The 16,249-nt window shown below is 42.7% G+C and overlaps 1 protein-coding gene across 1 annotated transcript in view; it reads left to right on the plus strand.

The window, feature by feature from the left end:
* The first annotated feature begins 2,623 nt into the window (after positions 1-2,623).
* Positions 2,624-16,249, plus strand: part of TPH2 (tryptophan hydroxylase 2) — a 54,673-nt gene continuing 41,047 nt past the window's right edge. Inside the window, exons 1-5 of the mRNA XM_083803179.1 lie at positions 2,624-3,059; positions 6,873-7,025; positions 8,089-8,272; positions 8,377-8,477; positions 12,103-12,170. Of these exons, the coding sequence (XP_083659305.1) occupies positions 2,868-3,059; positions 6,873-7,025; positions 8,089-8,272; positions 8,377-8,477; positions 12,103-12,170 (698 nt within the window). The 5' untranslated portion in view covers positions 2,624-2,867. The remainder of the gene's footprint in view (positions 3,060-6,872; positions 7,026-8,088; positions 8,273-8,376; positions 8,478-12,102; positions 12,171-16,249) is intronic.

Raw genomic sequence — 16,249 nt, forward strand, 5'->3', positions numbered from 1 at the left:
ATTAGAAGCTCTAAACTAAATTTGTAGTTTAGCAGTATTCCCAGAGCCATATACTGTTTGTTGTACTGCGGCTAGGAAAAAAAGAAATAAACATTTTCTGTCCATAAATATGTGTCCTTCATTCTGGCATTGATATGGAAAAGTCCACCTACAAAACAGAAGTTACAAAAGAATAATTTCCTCTCCGGGGATAGGCAATCTGTCTGTGGGACTCACGGGCAGGCAGCATTGTTAAAAGAGTTGAATCATTCAGTAGTCCCTGCCTGTTATATAGTTCATGCTGACATAAAGTAGCTTTGTTTGGTTTGCATTCATGAGTCATCCTGAAGAGGTTACGAGAGACAGAAAATCTTTGCCAGCCTCTAGTCACCAAACAGAGCTGTGATAGATAGCAAGGCTACTGGGTAGTGGGGTCATCCCTGATTTGTGTGGTGTCCCAGCTGCACAGCTAGCATCTAGCAGCAGATAAAATCATGCTCTGTCACGATGATAGGAGAAAAGCCTAGAGTAGAGCTTGTTTTTGTCACTGGAGCGTTTGGGGAGTGCTAAGCAATCTTGCTCACGTAAACTGTTCAACTGCGGGAACTGTGTCCAGGTATCTCAGGCATAGCAGACAGGAATATCAAAGTCTAAAGACTCTGACTTGCTTTCCCTTTATTAAAAATACTGAATAAACATGACAGAGAATATCTCTTGGTAACTTTGGATATAAGGCTGAACTAACACATGTAGACATGCTTTCCCCAGCTGGGAAAGCAAAGTAAAACTTCGTGGGTTAGCATAATGAAAATGATTGGTTTGCATTACAGAAGCAAGTAGGGGAACCAAATATAATTACAAGCTTATCGTCAAGCAGAAGAAAGGACCATTATTACATTTTACACATGGGAAACTCTGGAAAAGTGAGTCTAAATGTGCTTGCTTCAGACCTTACGTGAATACTGAGGCAGCTGCGAACCCATCCCAGTCCCGAATATCAGGCATGACCTTCCCTTTTAAGAAAGGGGTTACCTTTCTGACAAGGGCCAGTTTGGACTTGAAGCTTTTGCTGGTTTCTGTTAATTGTAGTAAATGATAAGATTCCATGGTACTCCACAGTCTCAAATCTTTTGTTGTGCTTCCATGCTGGTCTCTTTTTTTACAGGCAAAATGAATTCCTCAATAAGGCAGGTACATAAACATTAGGTATAAGATGCTGAGGCTAAAACCAGAGATTTAGACTTTGTAAAGTGAGGCAAGCCACAGCTGAGTGTTAGATGTGACGTGAAACTTAGCACCATGAGCACTAAAGCTTTCTGCTTCTTTACTTGTGTAACTCCCTGTTCAGCATTTCAGCTTCAGTGGCTCTGATTTTAACTTTTTCCTCTTGATCTATGTGATCTTTACATATGGCAGTTAAGGCCACATGGTGCTAGCTGTCACATTCAGCTAGGCTGCCCCTGCCTGGGGATGCTGCAGGGAAAAGCACCGCTGGAGGCTTGCGGAGGGACACAGCAGCCATTTAACCCCTGACCAGTGCTTTAGAGCAGAGAAAACTGTATGTATTTGAACAAACCTTAATGAAATAGTGCTCCTGATCCAGTTGTGGTGTTCAGTTCTACATTGTGTAAGATGGGTAATAGACAAGTTCTGGAAAACAGGAGAAGTGAGGAAGAAAACACTAGGAAGAGAAAGTGACAAGAGTAAGTGACGAGTATTTGACTTGAGTATGTTAGTATAAGAGAAATAAAGAATCCTAACACGATTTCCCATGTAGACTTGAGAGACGAAGACATTACCTTAACAATGCAGTGAAATTATTGTTCGAGCAATTACTTTCTGCTCATTTACAATTTCTGAGCTTAAACGAGTCTGAAATTAAGTAGGAAACAAACTCTTTAGAAAAAATCTTTACCCTTGAGACATGAGTAATTCAGAGACAAGTGAAGTTGTCTAATATATAAGCAGACCTCCAGGAGCCATACAGGATTGTTTTTACCTTCACAGATGATTAATTGCCTTATTGATGTTGTGGTTAGAAGAGAGTCGTATGAAGAGTCTGGCCCTTATGTAGCTCAGGTAGAAACCACAGCCATTGCTGCCTTGATTAAAAAGCTTTCTCCAATTAAGCATTCTCTTTCAGTGGAAATACTCTTTGCAAGTCATCAATCATCCTTTAATGTAAAAGGTTTGTTAAGTCTTTCATTATATCCCCTATCCCTTAATGCTTCCTCTCTGAGCCAGCCTACATTTTTATAAAACGGGGAGAGATGAGTTCCTACATCAAAGAATTGCTCACATCAAAGTCAATGTGAAAATATTTCCATACAACTTTTTGTTGCAGAAACTCAGCCACTACTTTTTCTTGGCACGCACTGAGTGAGGCCAGCTGTCCCTGGGGCCCCCCAGGGCCACCCACAGGGACCCTGGTGGCTCTGGCTTGTAGCCAACACCTATTGGCACCCACACTGCAGTTTGGGCTGCAGTCACACGTTTTTAGGTTCTCCAGTCGAGTTTGGAGCAGCATTCCCTTGCCCAAACCGTTAGTCATAGGTTTGTGCCCGGTGCACCCCGCCATTAAGCACACAGAGTCGGAATCCACATGAAGGTGTTTTAATTAAACAATTAATGATCCAGCATGCCCTGCTGGGCCAGGTGACCTCCTGCTGCCTCTTTCGGTGCCCCAGCCCCTCGGGTTGAGGAGCGAAGAACCGAACCCGCTGCCCGGGGCCGGCCCTGGGGAGCCTCCCCACAGCGGCGCCCTGCGGGGTTTCGGCCGCCTGCGGCTCCTGAGGGGGTCCCGAGGGGGCTCGGGCCGGGCCCTGCCCCGGGGGTTGCGGTCAGCGGAGGCCGTGAGCGCCCCCCTGCCACCGGCGCCGGGTCGCCCCATGTCGGGTTTCCGCCGGTGTCGGCGGGGGCGGATAAAAGGAGGCGCCGCGGGCGAGGCTCAGAGCGCGGCGCTGCCCCCGCCCGGCCTACCCATGCAGCCCGCCATGATGATGTTCTCCAGCAAGTACTGGGCGCGGAGGGGCTTCTCGCTCGACTCGGCCCTGCCGGAGGAGCGCCCCGCCGGCCTCACCGTAAGTGCCGGGGCTGGGAGCGGGGGCGCCGAGGGGAAGCCCGGTTCGGCTCGGTCCCGGCTCGGGAGGGAGGGACGGGAGCCGTGCTGCCCGGGCACCCCGGTGCTCCCGGGGGTCGGCGCTGTGCGGGCAGGCAGCCGCTTTGCGGTTTAACCAGCTGCTGCTTTGGAAGTGGCTTCGAGCCTCAGCAGAAGTTTTGCCGGAGCCGTTCTGCTGCGGTAACAGCAAAGCGCTGGGGTCCGGCTCCGGTGTCTGTGAGCGCTGGCGTTTGAAAGCCCGGCGGTGCTCCCGGTGTCTGTGTGCTGTACCAGCAGCATCCGTCCTGTCAAAGCGCGTGTAAGCCTCCTAGAGTGGTGTTTAAAACACTTCTATAGTAGCAAGTCGTATGAGCGTACGCCTGGTGCTGGCACCTCCGTCGCTGAGCAGCTTTGATGGAAGTGGGAGCTTCCAGGCGCCCATCCCCGGCCCGCAGGGGTGGTGGGACGTCCTGCAGCCTTGTGTGGGGCAGGTGTGGGCGCTTCCCCGCCGAGGTGGTGTCAGGAGGCAGGAGCAGCCCTCCGTGAGGCGACCGTACGGGTGCGACAGGTGCCTGGGTGATCCCGAGCACGGGACACGCTTCTGTGTGCTCACAGGTAAAGGGATTTGAGCAGGTTTGCTTTATTAATCATAAAGAATGTTAACGGATGCTATAACGTAATCTGCTATGAATATGTTAAACATTTAAGGTTATCAGTAACTAGCTCCTATAAAACTTTATGCTAAATCCGCAGTGTGTGGAGGCTCTGATAATTTGAATAGATCCAACAGAATACGCCAGTTTGTACCAGTCGTGAACCAGTCTTTATAGTAAAACATGAAATGCCCTTTCTCTTTCCTGTACGTGCTTTATTTCTGTTGGCAACATTGAATGAACTGTGATAAACTCATTTCACGGTTTTTATATTGGAGTTACTTCACTGTGTTCTGCTGTAGGTTGCTCTTTCATTCTTGAGTATTCTGCGCTTGCTCTAGAGAATTTGTTTTCGTTAGGAAAGTTGATCTGCTAGTCATTATTTAATTATAAAGTGTATTAATAAGCGTAGGTGATAAGATTTGAGTTCTTGCAGTATCACAGCCCCCTGCTAGACCCATATCAATTAGTTTTCGTATACTTGAGAGAGACTTTCAGTCATCACTTCAGGTAAAGCTCACTTGGAAGTGTTGGTGAACCTGGGACTGTCTTGGAAGGTGCTGAGTGCTCGTTTTCTGGAGGAATCAATGGTACCGAGATTCTCGGGCACTCAGCTGACCGCATGATCCTCTGTACGTAGCTTCCAGAAAGCAGCACGCAGTGGAAAAGCATGGATGCCATCTAAATAGTATCTTTGCCGCTTTGTGTGGAGGTTGTGTTCTTGGTATGCATGAAAATTCCTCAGCCAAATCCCAAGTACTAGTTAAGTTAATCCCAACTATATTGAAGTTAAAGCCAAGGTGACCTTCTCCTAAGCAACCCTCCTACCAAGCAGAATCGTATAAGCTCAATTACTGCAAAAATTACTGCAAAGTAAATGTTTAAAACCCTACGTATGCCATTTTACAAGCAGAATTACTTTTCCAGTTTGTGTGATCTAATAAAGGATGAGAAGAGACCACAAACTCTTCAGCATGCCCTGAAAGGAGTGTGGGTTGTTTAACTTGTACTGTTTTAAAGAGTAGCTTTTGGTAAGAAGATGCATTTCAACTACCTCTCCTCTTAATTCAGCGCATTCTTGTGCTTTTTTTTTTTCCTTTAAAAAAAAAAAGCCTCAGAATATCGAGTGAGAGCTGACTTGAGAGCTGTGGTCTCATTCAGCAGTGGGAGATATTCCAGTTTGACGTGAACCGTGTGGATGCACTGAGATGGATGTGATGCAAATACTTCCTCTGTCAGCAATATCTATTTCTAAGAAAACTATCTTTAAATAATCCAATTTGAAGAGGAATTAGACTAAAGCTTACTGACTCTTTTTTCCTGGGTCATGGAGCATTTGATGAAATCTTCTAAAATCTTTTAGAAGCACAGGGAGACTTGTCTGAGGACCTGTGACGATGGGCTTCAGACATTATGCAGCTGGGATAACCTACCTTGACAGCCCTACATGAAAGGCAAAAAAGCAAGAATAGAGATTTATCTCTGCTTTAATCAGCTGTTGAGACCTGTTTAAAAACTCCATTTATCTGGATGCTATTTTCCTTTTATTTCTGTTCTACAATTTACCAAACAGTTATGGAATATCTGTATATGAATCTTAATTTCTAGGATCACATTTTTTCTTTAGTGTTTATATTACAGGTGATGCTGTTATTCAAAAACCAGTTACCTTCTCGTTGGGTATGTAATTTTTCCAGGAGCCACAACCTGGGCATTGGAAAATGCAGACTATTTTTTGAAAACTATGGTCAGCGTTATCAAAATTGTCTATAAAGCCTGACTCACTGTACTGTGAGTGATAAAACATGATAATTTTTTTCTTTTTGGAAGCTACTGGATGAAGTATGGCTTAAAGCAAAATCTTTACCCTGTAAATTAAGAGAAGGTTGTAAGAGTGGCCAAGGATGGTGTGATTTCCTTTATTTTTTTTAGGAGTTCCTCAGCCAGCCCACTTCTTGTGGGAGGTGCAGTCTCAGCTTGTGTTTCTGTCCTCATATGTATAACGACCAGGGTTTTTTTTTCCTTGGGGAAAAATGACCTTACATAGCAACATTAACTGTGCTATGACAGATAATGTAAGTGTTATGCTGTGAATGTAATGACCGTGACTGACCACTAAAACCCTACCTACGAGAGAGGAAGGCTCGGTGGAGGTGGGCAGGAGGATGTGCCAGTGAAGCTCGGGGAATCGTGCGGGGTGTGACTGGCCACAGCAGCTGCAAAGAAGCTGATTTCGTCTCAACACAGAGGGGAGTTCAGGTGAACAGCTGTCAGCAGCGAAATGGATCAGCTGGTGGTGTAAATATTTCTCCCTGAGTTCATTAGAGGAGTGTGAATGTCTCCCTGAGTCCCAGAGCTGTGAGAGGGGAGTGAATGCACAGCTCAGCCCAACTTGGGGTATAGAAACTAAGCAACGAACGGGGGTATTTCAGAGATCGGTGGGCTTGAGCTGGCTGCAACCCTCATATCCCTTCCTGGGGATTCTGTTGTGTGGCAGTGTGACAGTGAGTGTAGCATAGGGACCAGTAATGCAAATTGCATCGGTCCTGTGACTGAACTGTGGGTTGTCTCTCCTGTGTTTTGCTAAGTGTAGCTTACCTTTGTATTGCGTCTTCAGTACATTGAGTATCATACTGGGGTAACATCAGATATCTTCAAAGAAGCAAATTTGATATTAAACGTTACACTTGCCACGTGTGGAATATCTGAAAGCAGCTGGACAGAGAGTATTGGACTCTGACAATGGATAGTACAGAAATACAGACCAGTGTAAATGAGCATAAATTGACTCCTACAAATTACAGTAGCATCACCACAATTAGTGGTTTTGCAGTAATTCTGAAAATCTCTGTTCACTTTTATTGCTAACAATAGCATTGCCCTAATAGTATCATTATACTTGTATCCTATGCTTTCATATGCTTTTTCTTTTTTTTTTTAAGAACTGAACTTTTACACAATCATCTCTAACAGATGCTTTTGAATTGTGATTCTAGTTTCAAGTGAATGAATTAACCTTTAATTTAAGTCTGGATGGGTTCCATTCAGTTATTTTTCTAACAAGTATTTCTCTTCATGTACACAGACTTAATTTTGGGAAATGCCCTTTTGCATCTGAAATGATGTTCTTTATCCACTTGCAGCTAAACAGATCAACTTCTGGGAAAAACGAGGAAAAGAAAGGGAATAAGGGAAATGGGAAAGGTGAATCGGCTTCTGAAGGTGGAAAGACAGCTGTGGTGTTTTCCTTGAAGAATGAAGTTGGTGGGTTGGTGAAAGCTCTCCGGCTCTTCCAGGTAAAGTCATTCTGTGGACCAGACTGAGGAAGGTCAGGTTGTTTGTTGGTGTAAATTAATGCACCGGGGAGTGCAGTTACTTTTATTGAATTCTGCAGAGTGTAACTTCAAATTTTATGGATCATTCAACAAAGCATTTTGGACTCACAAAGAGTTTTCTGGAACAAAGTTTAACGGTGATGTTGATGTTCACACCATTCACTTTAGATTGCCAAAGTGTGATTCTCAATACCATAAATTAGGTTTGAAGTTCTCTGTACGGACTATGATGAAAGAAAGCACTTTCAGAGAGCAGTTCAGCACCTAAGTTATGTGCCTGAAGTCAGATGGTGATGGCAGCCTTGCTGCAGGACAATGTTTGGTCATAAATTTAAATGCACCTTTAAGTGCTTGCAGGGTCAGGGCTTTGTGTCTAACTTGAATGTAAATTGTGAAGTATTGGTTCCCATATAGATCCCCATGCAATTGGTGGTTTTCAGTCAGGCTGCTGGTACTCGATGTAGTCTGCTTACCTCATTAATAAACTGGAGAAGACTTTGAGGCATGTCTGAGGATAATTAAAGCAGAGCAGTGTGATGGAAGTCTTAGGCTGTAAGTCTTCTCTTCTCAACCCAGGGTATATGAAAACCACTCTTTCTACTTCTGAAGAGAATATCTAAAACTGTTAGCACTGTGCCAGCTGGAAACATGAAGAGGAGTCCTGTGGCCTGTGTTACTCAGAAATTGATCATCAAAGTGATCCCACTTGGCTTTATAACTAGTCTACAAATAGCAGATTCAAACCCCTCAGCAGATGGAGGCTTTTCCTTCTGTGAATTTGTTAGATAAACGAGTTAGCTAAGGAGATGCATTATATACATTCCTTACAGAGTGTGCCAGTGAAAGGATTATCTACTATGTAAGTCCAGAGGTAGACTACTATGTAGTCCAGAAGCTGCTAGTTGGCTGTACCAGAGGGGACCTTCATCTGAAACTCGAAAAAACCTTCCTAAAGAACATGCCATCAATATTACCATTCTAACTGATATGGCTATACTTAATCCATTATTTCATCTTTCCACAGGAGAAACATGTCAGCATGGTTCATATTGAATCACGAAAATCGAAGAGAAGGAACTCAGAGGTGGAAATTTTTGTGGACTGTGACTGCAGTAAAAAAGAATTTAATGAACTAATCCAGTTGCTCAAGTTTCAAACTAATATCGTGTCTCTCAATCCACCAGAAAACATCTGGACCGATGAGGAAGGCAAGGCTCCTTTCATGTCACTCGCTTTAGACACTGACAAACTTTTTGGACATGTATCTCAATCTCATACTCAATACATTCAACTTGCATTCTGTCTTCTGCAGATCTTGACTGTGTCCCTTGGTTCCCCAGGAAGATATCTGAATTAGACAAATGCTCACAGAGAGTTTTGATGTATGGATCTGAGCTCGATGCAGATCACCCTGTAAGTGTAACAAAAATTGTATTGTAGATAATTTCTTCAAGTTGTTTGCCAGTCAAATAAAAAGCCTGCTGACTGCTGATTTTGAGTACTTTTCTGAATTCTCAGAAGGTGGGGATTTAGTTCTCTTCAGTGTTCTCAGTGAATCAATTCTCCTTTTCTGTAGTTGGACATGCAAGAAGGAAGTCACCCAGAAAACTTATTCACTCTTGAACAACTTTGTTCCCTTTTGTCCTGCCTTCACTTATTTATTTTTTAATTAGCTGGTTGATAGAAGCTTTCAGACAAACTGAGGAGTTTAAATCAATGCGACCTTAGGTTCTATCACAAGTGGCTCTTAGATAAGAACTGATATTAACCTAGGTGTCAGAGAAGAAAGAATTATGGAGAAAGACATCCTGGCCACTCAGAAGATAATTACAAAATAGAACAGAGCCACATGTTCCTTTCTCTGCATGGATGCAGCAGGTGGGAAGGTGCTTCACATTGTTTCCTGTCTTTAGTGACAGGAGACAAAAGCTTGCATTTCACATAAGCAATATCTGCAGTAGTACCAAATGTTCAATGCAAGAGGCAAATAAAAAGATTTTTTTTTCTTATATCCATAAATGCTTAACCTCTGAGTTGTTAAATGCTAGATGATTTCAAGCGTTTGTGGTGGAAGTTTTTTCACTTGTTTCAAATCAGTTTCTGCCTTTGGACACCTTGGCTGAGCATTACTGGTGTCAACTAATTGTATTTGTTCCTACTCCAAAGTGTTTTTTTTAACCATTTGAAAAAAAAGAGGGGTTCAACTGATTTCATAGGAAACTTCAACTTCCAGATGAAGGGAAGTAATGAACTAAAATACCTGACCATAGTACTGTCTTGTTACAGATTCAGATTAAAAACTAGTTGTAGGCTATAGTCTCCTTTGCTTTTTGTCACATATCTTTTCATTGGTGGTGTGCAGGACAGTTTTTAAATGCATTCACATAGATCAGTTCAGTGTAGGGGACTCCAGAGGTGCATTTGTGCCATACCATGGTGTTACAGTGCCTGTCCGTGCTCTTTGCTGGTGGCTGCCTTGGCTAAGGAGAGGAAGGCACTCCTGGTGGCCAAGTGCTTAGGGCTCTGTGCAGCACACAAGTGGCAGTCAGACCGCTGCCTCCTGCCCTGGCTGCTCCATAGCTCCTACAGCCACGGTGCTGTGGCAGGGTCTTGGGTGCAGATATGCATGAGCAAACTGGCATCATCACCATGTCCCCTGGCACTCTCATTCCCCTGTCCCTGGTGTCACTTGCCTATCAGCCACGATAAGCATCAGCACCTTGCTTGGTTTCCAACCACCTCTGCAGAGCATGAGCCCTTTCTGCTCTGTGGGCCCACAGTTAGGGAGCATGTTCCTGGGTCCTGATTTCTGCCACGTGCTTCTTGATGACAAGCTAGGATTTACCTACTGTTTTCTTAGAATAGAAAAATCTGTTGATTACCTTCAGCCATTAACAGTAATTTGGTTCAAACAGAGGCCTTAATGGCAACTCATTCTAGGCTTGAGTTGATGATTGTGACAGGCCATTTGATAGTGTTTTATGATCTGAGCGGGTGCCTTCATTAAATTCTTGAGTGCTTTGCTGAAAATCTGCATTCACTTTTACAGACAATGAAAAAAGACATTTGCATTATATGAATATATATTTTACACTTGGGGAACTCGTATAAACATAATTTACACACCATTTGTTAGCCTATGCAGCGCACTAGGTATTAGAGGTGGGGGAAAAATTCTTAAAATCTGTGACTGGCCTTTGAGATGCTGGTTCTGGTGCCTGCTCTGTTCCTTCATGCTGGTATGTAGATGCCAGAGGACCAAAGAGAATTACCCCATTATGGAACCAGAATAGCACCATTTTAGATACTAACCAACTCCAAACTGGCTAATAGTTTCAGTCTTGATTTCACTGCACATGATGGACCTTTATGTTACCTGTGCTGTCGTCCATCCCATTTTGTCATAGAATATCCTGAGTTGGAAGAGACCCATAAGGATCATCAAGTCCAACTCCTGGCACCGCACAGGTCTACCCAAAATTTAGACCATGTGACTAAGTGCACAGTCCAATTGCTTCTTAAATTCAGACAGGCTTGGTGCAGTGACTGCTTCACTGGGGAGCCTGTTCCAGTGCGCAATCACCCTCTCGGTGAAGAACCTCTTCCTGATGTCCAGCCTAAACAGCCTTGTCTGTTGAATGGTCTATAGCTGAGTAACATAATGATAATGTCAAAAGGTATTAAGCAGACAAGGATATTCCCCAGAATTTCAGCAAATTTTTGTCTATCAAAAAGCTTTTCTGTGTAGGCAGTGTCATTATAACGTGTCATTCTGTACTCTTCAGTTGCATTTTGCAGGGGGAGCGCTATGCTCTGTTGAAAGCAGGCCACACAAACATAGGTTCAGAGAGGGCAGATATGTGCTTGATTTTATGAAGTAACTGATCTCACAGTAGGTATGTACAGCAAGTCAATAACCAAATGAATGCCAAGGAAGAAAACGGATTGTCTGGTGCCTGAATGGTGTTGTATAAGGCCTTTGCTACCTTGTGTGGGAGCGGAGGCTTGGAGGTTTTCTGCAGTCCTCTGACATTCTCCCGTACTCTGCCCTAGCAGCACAGCTTTGGTTATACGGCGGTAAAATACCTTCCAAGTTTTATTGTATAAACTCATACAAACATTTCAAATCAAGACATTGGCTTTTAATTCCTTTTGTTGAGTTGTGTTTGTGTATGTGAGCTGTAAGGAAAAAAAACGTCATTTTCTTTTTCGGCCGTGCCTAGGTGATGGGAGCAGCCCATTTAGGTCGTGACACTTGAGGAAATTTAAATGCATTTTCTGGGCTACTAACTGTGGAGCTTAGATAGCTGTTTACTCTCTTTCATCTTCAAGAGGTTACAATTCCTGCTTTGAAAGTAGATAACTTTTGTAGTCCAAAACCTGAAGCGTCCAAATCTTTTATAGGTACAGAAGAAATGATGGTTTAGTTTTGAATAGCTTGAAGGGCTGTAACTGACTGGTGTGCATGTTTTATACAGCTCTTTTGTGCTAAATATGCGAAAGGTAAGAGCCTGCTGTAGTCTATAGTCTGAAGTGTTTCCTCTGTAACTCAAATTGAAGCAATGTATGTATTTGTTGTTGGAGGCTGATGGTTCAGTCCCTGATGTGTTGGTTAAGATGGCAACTGCTGAAGCAGCATCTTCAAAATGAGTTACTTATGAACCCTGAGCACTTCAGTCTTCTAGTGATGACAGATGCATTAAGAAAAGGTCAATTATTCTGCTTGATGCCTGCCTGTAGATCTCCATTCAGATTAAGGAGAACCTGCATGAGATGAAATGACAAGGAAAAAGTTTCCCCTTTTCGCTGTTTTGGCTGAATGACAACTATGCACAAACCTGTCTTGAAAATACTCCTGTGGGACTTTGGTGGGGGAAAAAGAAAGAAAATCCTTGTCTTCTCTTACAGTCCAGTAGATGGTGTTAATCAAAATACAGTATAATTTGTTATTAAATAAACACTTCAATGATTTATTTTATAATTCTTACAGCTAATTTTCTGTCTTTATTATAAATTACTGTCTTCTTCCTCACTTAAGGGATTTAAAGACAATGTCTATCGACAGAGAAGAAAGTACTTCGTGGATGTTGCCATGAGCTATAAATAGTAAGTACTGGTATAATTCTTCCCTGTGCTGCTGACTAGTTAGAATTCATGCTCTACTTAATTCTGTAGGATGAAGTTTTGCAGCAGACAACGTCATCCTTTAAACTTTTGCTAGTGTAGCCTATAAATCACAAACCTGATGCTTGGAATCCTCTTACATTTTCAATACAGATACAGGCAAGTAAAGCACTCGAAATGTGAGCTCTATCTTTTCCACATTTTATTCATAGCTGGTTAAACTTAAGGAACTCTTTTATTAATGAAAAAGTGATGTACTACTGAATCACACATAGCCAGTGTCCCTGCATGGTCACTGGATGCCAAATCATTACTCACTATTTTGACCAAAGAAAACGGTGCTTGTTGTGAAGAGAATTGCTACACATACCTGGAATGGCACCCAGAGGAAAACGTTGTACATAGTAGGAGTGCTGTACACTTCCCCTGCTTCATACAAATGTTGTGTTTGTCACAACAGTTTGATTCCTACCATTGGTATAGGATGAGCTCTCAAAACTAGTCAGTAACAATTATTAAATAACTCATATCACTACCTGCAGAAGCGCTGCCAGGACATAAGAGTCGGGTCCTGAGGGTGTTCAGAACCCCCCAAAACTACATATTGACTTAAGGGTGAGCTCCTTGAGGTAGGAGCAGGAATATGTTGTTGCATAGGATACTCCATATGTGACAAACATGACACAGAGGGGAGAGAAAAAAAAGAAAAAGAGAAGGGAGCTGGAAGGAAAACTTGAGTCTGTACAGGCTAGCCAATATAGGGAGCAATGTTTGAATCCCTGACAAAGAATTACTGCTCCTTACTCTTACTGCTAGAACGATTTTTGATTACTAAAGAGAGTTGGTGCCCAATACAGTCCTGACCTTGATGCGGACAGGGGCTAAAGCAATTTCTTCAGTATTTGGATGTGCTGTGTACTCTGAAAGAGTCTATGAACCCTGGATGCTGTTTATCTGTGTTGTTTTGTGAAAAATCCTTGACATCATATCACAGTACAGTTGTGGTTTAAAGAGTTTTATTTTGAAGAGCCCAGCAGAATTAGGTGTCCCCCTTGACTTTTTCCCCCCCCATACATCAGTAGTTTCCATAGAGCCAGGAAGATATCAGGGCCTCAACTTGCTGAAGCCTGAAATTTTTATTTGGTTTTTCACTGAAAAAGGAGTTACGATTCTTTTCATGCACTTAATATGCTGGATGCTGCAAAATGCTTTTTATGAATTTTGCCACCACAGCTGTAAACTTCTCAGAATTCATTCAGTGGGTTTCCCTGTAGTTAATGGACCTGGTGCCCGCACACAAGTACACTCTATGTGGTTCCTCCTTTTGATCTTTTTTCCATGTCAAGTCAGTATTTTCAATTTGCTGCCGTCCCTGGAAGTTAGGAAACTTTCTGTGCTACCTACAAATACCTACTGTGTTGCAATTTTCTTGTCACATAAGCATTCAACTAATTCTAATCATACTGTTCTGTTTGCCCTCATTATCAAGGGAGAGAACATACTAATTTCATGTTCTTTTCCATTTTTCCATTTTACTTTTTCAGATTTTTAATTTTTCTCCACTGAGATTTCTATGTATCTTGTTTAAAGGATACAAAGTGCAACAGTTTTTGCTGCCTTCACAGAAGGCACATCCTGTCAGGAAGCAATTCAGAAAAGGATTTTTGAAGGGATTTTGGTTCTACTTTTTGTTTTTGATGTAAGGCTAATCCACAGGCTGCAGAAGGCTAGGGGTGGAGTCAGGAAGGTTAACTCTGCTTTGTGACCATATAATCCCGATTATGTTTCTTGTTTCCTTTTGTCCCATTCCTGTTGTTATGCCATAACCAATCTAACAAATGTCCAAGTGCCAGTGTTTGGTTCCCCTTTCTTCAGCCCATGGTGGCATTTGTTTAGCTGGGTGCTCATGGCAGTCATCCAGCACACTGGACTTCTGCCTGCTGGGCCAGGGTGCTGCTTGGTGGAGAAGCTTCCTTGCTCCCTTTGACTGGGTAAGTCCTAAGTTAGCCAGTTTTCAAATATAAGTTGAGACAGGGTTTTTGTTTGTTTGCAACTGATCAATTTTTTTTCCCCAGTCTAATTCCTGCTGTAGAGTTAGTTATTCTTGCCTAGCATTTGTGTGAAGTGTCAAGCAGGTACCTGTGGATGAGGGCAGACTGTGTGCTCTTGTAGAGCTCTCTCAGTAAACTTGGACAGTTCTCCATTTATCCATGGTGGTAGCAGTAGTGCCCTGCATTTCACAGTTGCTAAGCTGCTGGAAATATCTTCCTCCCTTCTTCCCCTCTTAGCTGCCTAAGTGCTGAAAAGGTTCTGCTGGTTCACTGAACAGTGGTTTGTCTTCTGCTACAAGGATTTTTTTCCCTCTGAAACTAGTGAGAAATGTCTTCTTAGGAAAATCTTTCATGTTCCCAGAAAAACAAAAGCAAAAACAAAAAACAAACAGATAAAGGAAATGAGAATTCTTTTCCTTCCTTAGATTTTGAAGGCTCAATGAGCATTTCTGTAGGCAAATTACAACAAACAAACAACCCCAAAGAGAAGTTATTTGAAGGCCAGATGTTGTACTTCAGCAAAGCGGCTCGGAAATACTCCCTCATCCCGATAGTATTTTCAAACATCTAAAAAGTTTTCAAACTCTTCCTGGTATTATCAGCAGCAGGAAAACAAGATGCTTTAAGTGTTTTTATCCAGGAACAACACCAAAATAAAAATGTCTGAGATGCCAGTAATTAGAGCAGTTACCTAAGACGTGGTTAAAAACCCATGCATACTCCTCAGGTCTGCTGAAGGAGCTATCTTCACCCCACTGAAGTGCCATTTCCACTGGGCTGTGCAGTCAGTCTCTCTTCCCAGATGTCTGCCCTGCAGAGGCAGCCTGAGATGGGGTATATCAGCTCCGTCAGGACCCTGTGCTGCTACAGCCAAGCTATTTCTGCTACCCATGCTGGTGCATTCAAAACTAATTTAGGTGTCTTGACACTGCATTGCAATCTCGTAACACCCTCTCCTGCAGTCTGATGACTATTTACTTATTTATACAAAAAGAACAGCTTTGGCAGGAAATGTTGGGAGAGCTTCACGGTAATGTAGATGACAGTTCTGGTATAAGGAGTGCTTCCCTTTGAGACAAATTTAGAGCATTGTCTTGAACCTCTCAGATTTAAAAAAGAAAAAAAAAAAGATTTGGCTACAAAGAATTGGCTCTAAGTAACTGGCTCTGTCAAAAACTGTTGAGTTGAAAATCCCTGATTGGCATTTCTTTTATGAGTTGCTATTGTTCTGTAGCAGGAGATATTCTGCTTTGGTGGAACATAAAGAGCCCTCAGTAGTGGAAGGGGAGAAAAAAACCACTAAGAATCAAACCTGGAGGAACAGCTACTTGCTGGTGCTAGGTGTTAAAGCCAAAGACATGTTGATAGAGCACATCAATGAAGATCAGCTGTATGAAATAAATGGACCAAAAAATAAATATTCCTCCCTCCTCCAGTTAGCTTCTATCCTAGAGATAGTGAAAATGTGTTAATCTTGCTAATTAGCCCTTTGAGACTGGGCTTGCAATTAGGGATTGAAAAAGTGTTGAGAAAATTAAATCTGGAGGAAAAATATGAGGTTTATAGAGGGAATTCATAATGGGAGTTGATAGCTCATGACCATGGCAAAATGGAAAGACCCTGTTTTAATAAGAGGAGATGAAAAATCAGGTCAGGTTAGCCTGTAGAGTTGTCTTCCTCAGCCACAAGAAAACTGTTTTTGCAGGCTTGCCGCTCATGTGATTTATTGGGTGATGAGTTGCAAGGTGGGGTTTGCTTGCTGAAGTAAGAGGGTGAGAAAACTGAGCTTTGCAGGGCTGAGTGAAAATGGCATAGTCCTCCCTCAAGTCTGGCTACTGTGATCTCTGTAAAGCAGCATCACCGTCATCTGGAAATAAGACCAGCCCTCCTAGGCATAAATTCTAATAAGGAATTAATGTTCAGTGAACCTTATTTCAGTACTAATGAATTAATTGAAACAGTAACAAAGTTATAAACCTCGTAGTGAACAATGAACAAGGTTCAGGTCCT

Source organism: Anser anser, assembly GCF_964211835.1.
Source record: "Anser anser genome assembly, chromosome: 1".
NCBI lineage: Eukaryota > Metazoa > Chordata > Aves > Anseriformes > Anatidae > Anser > Anser anser.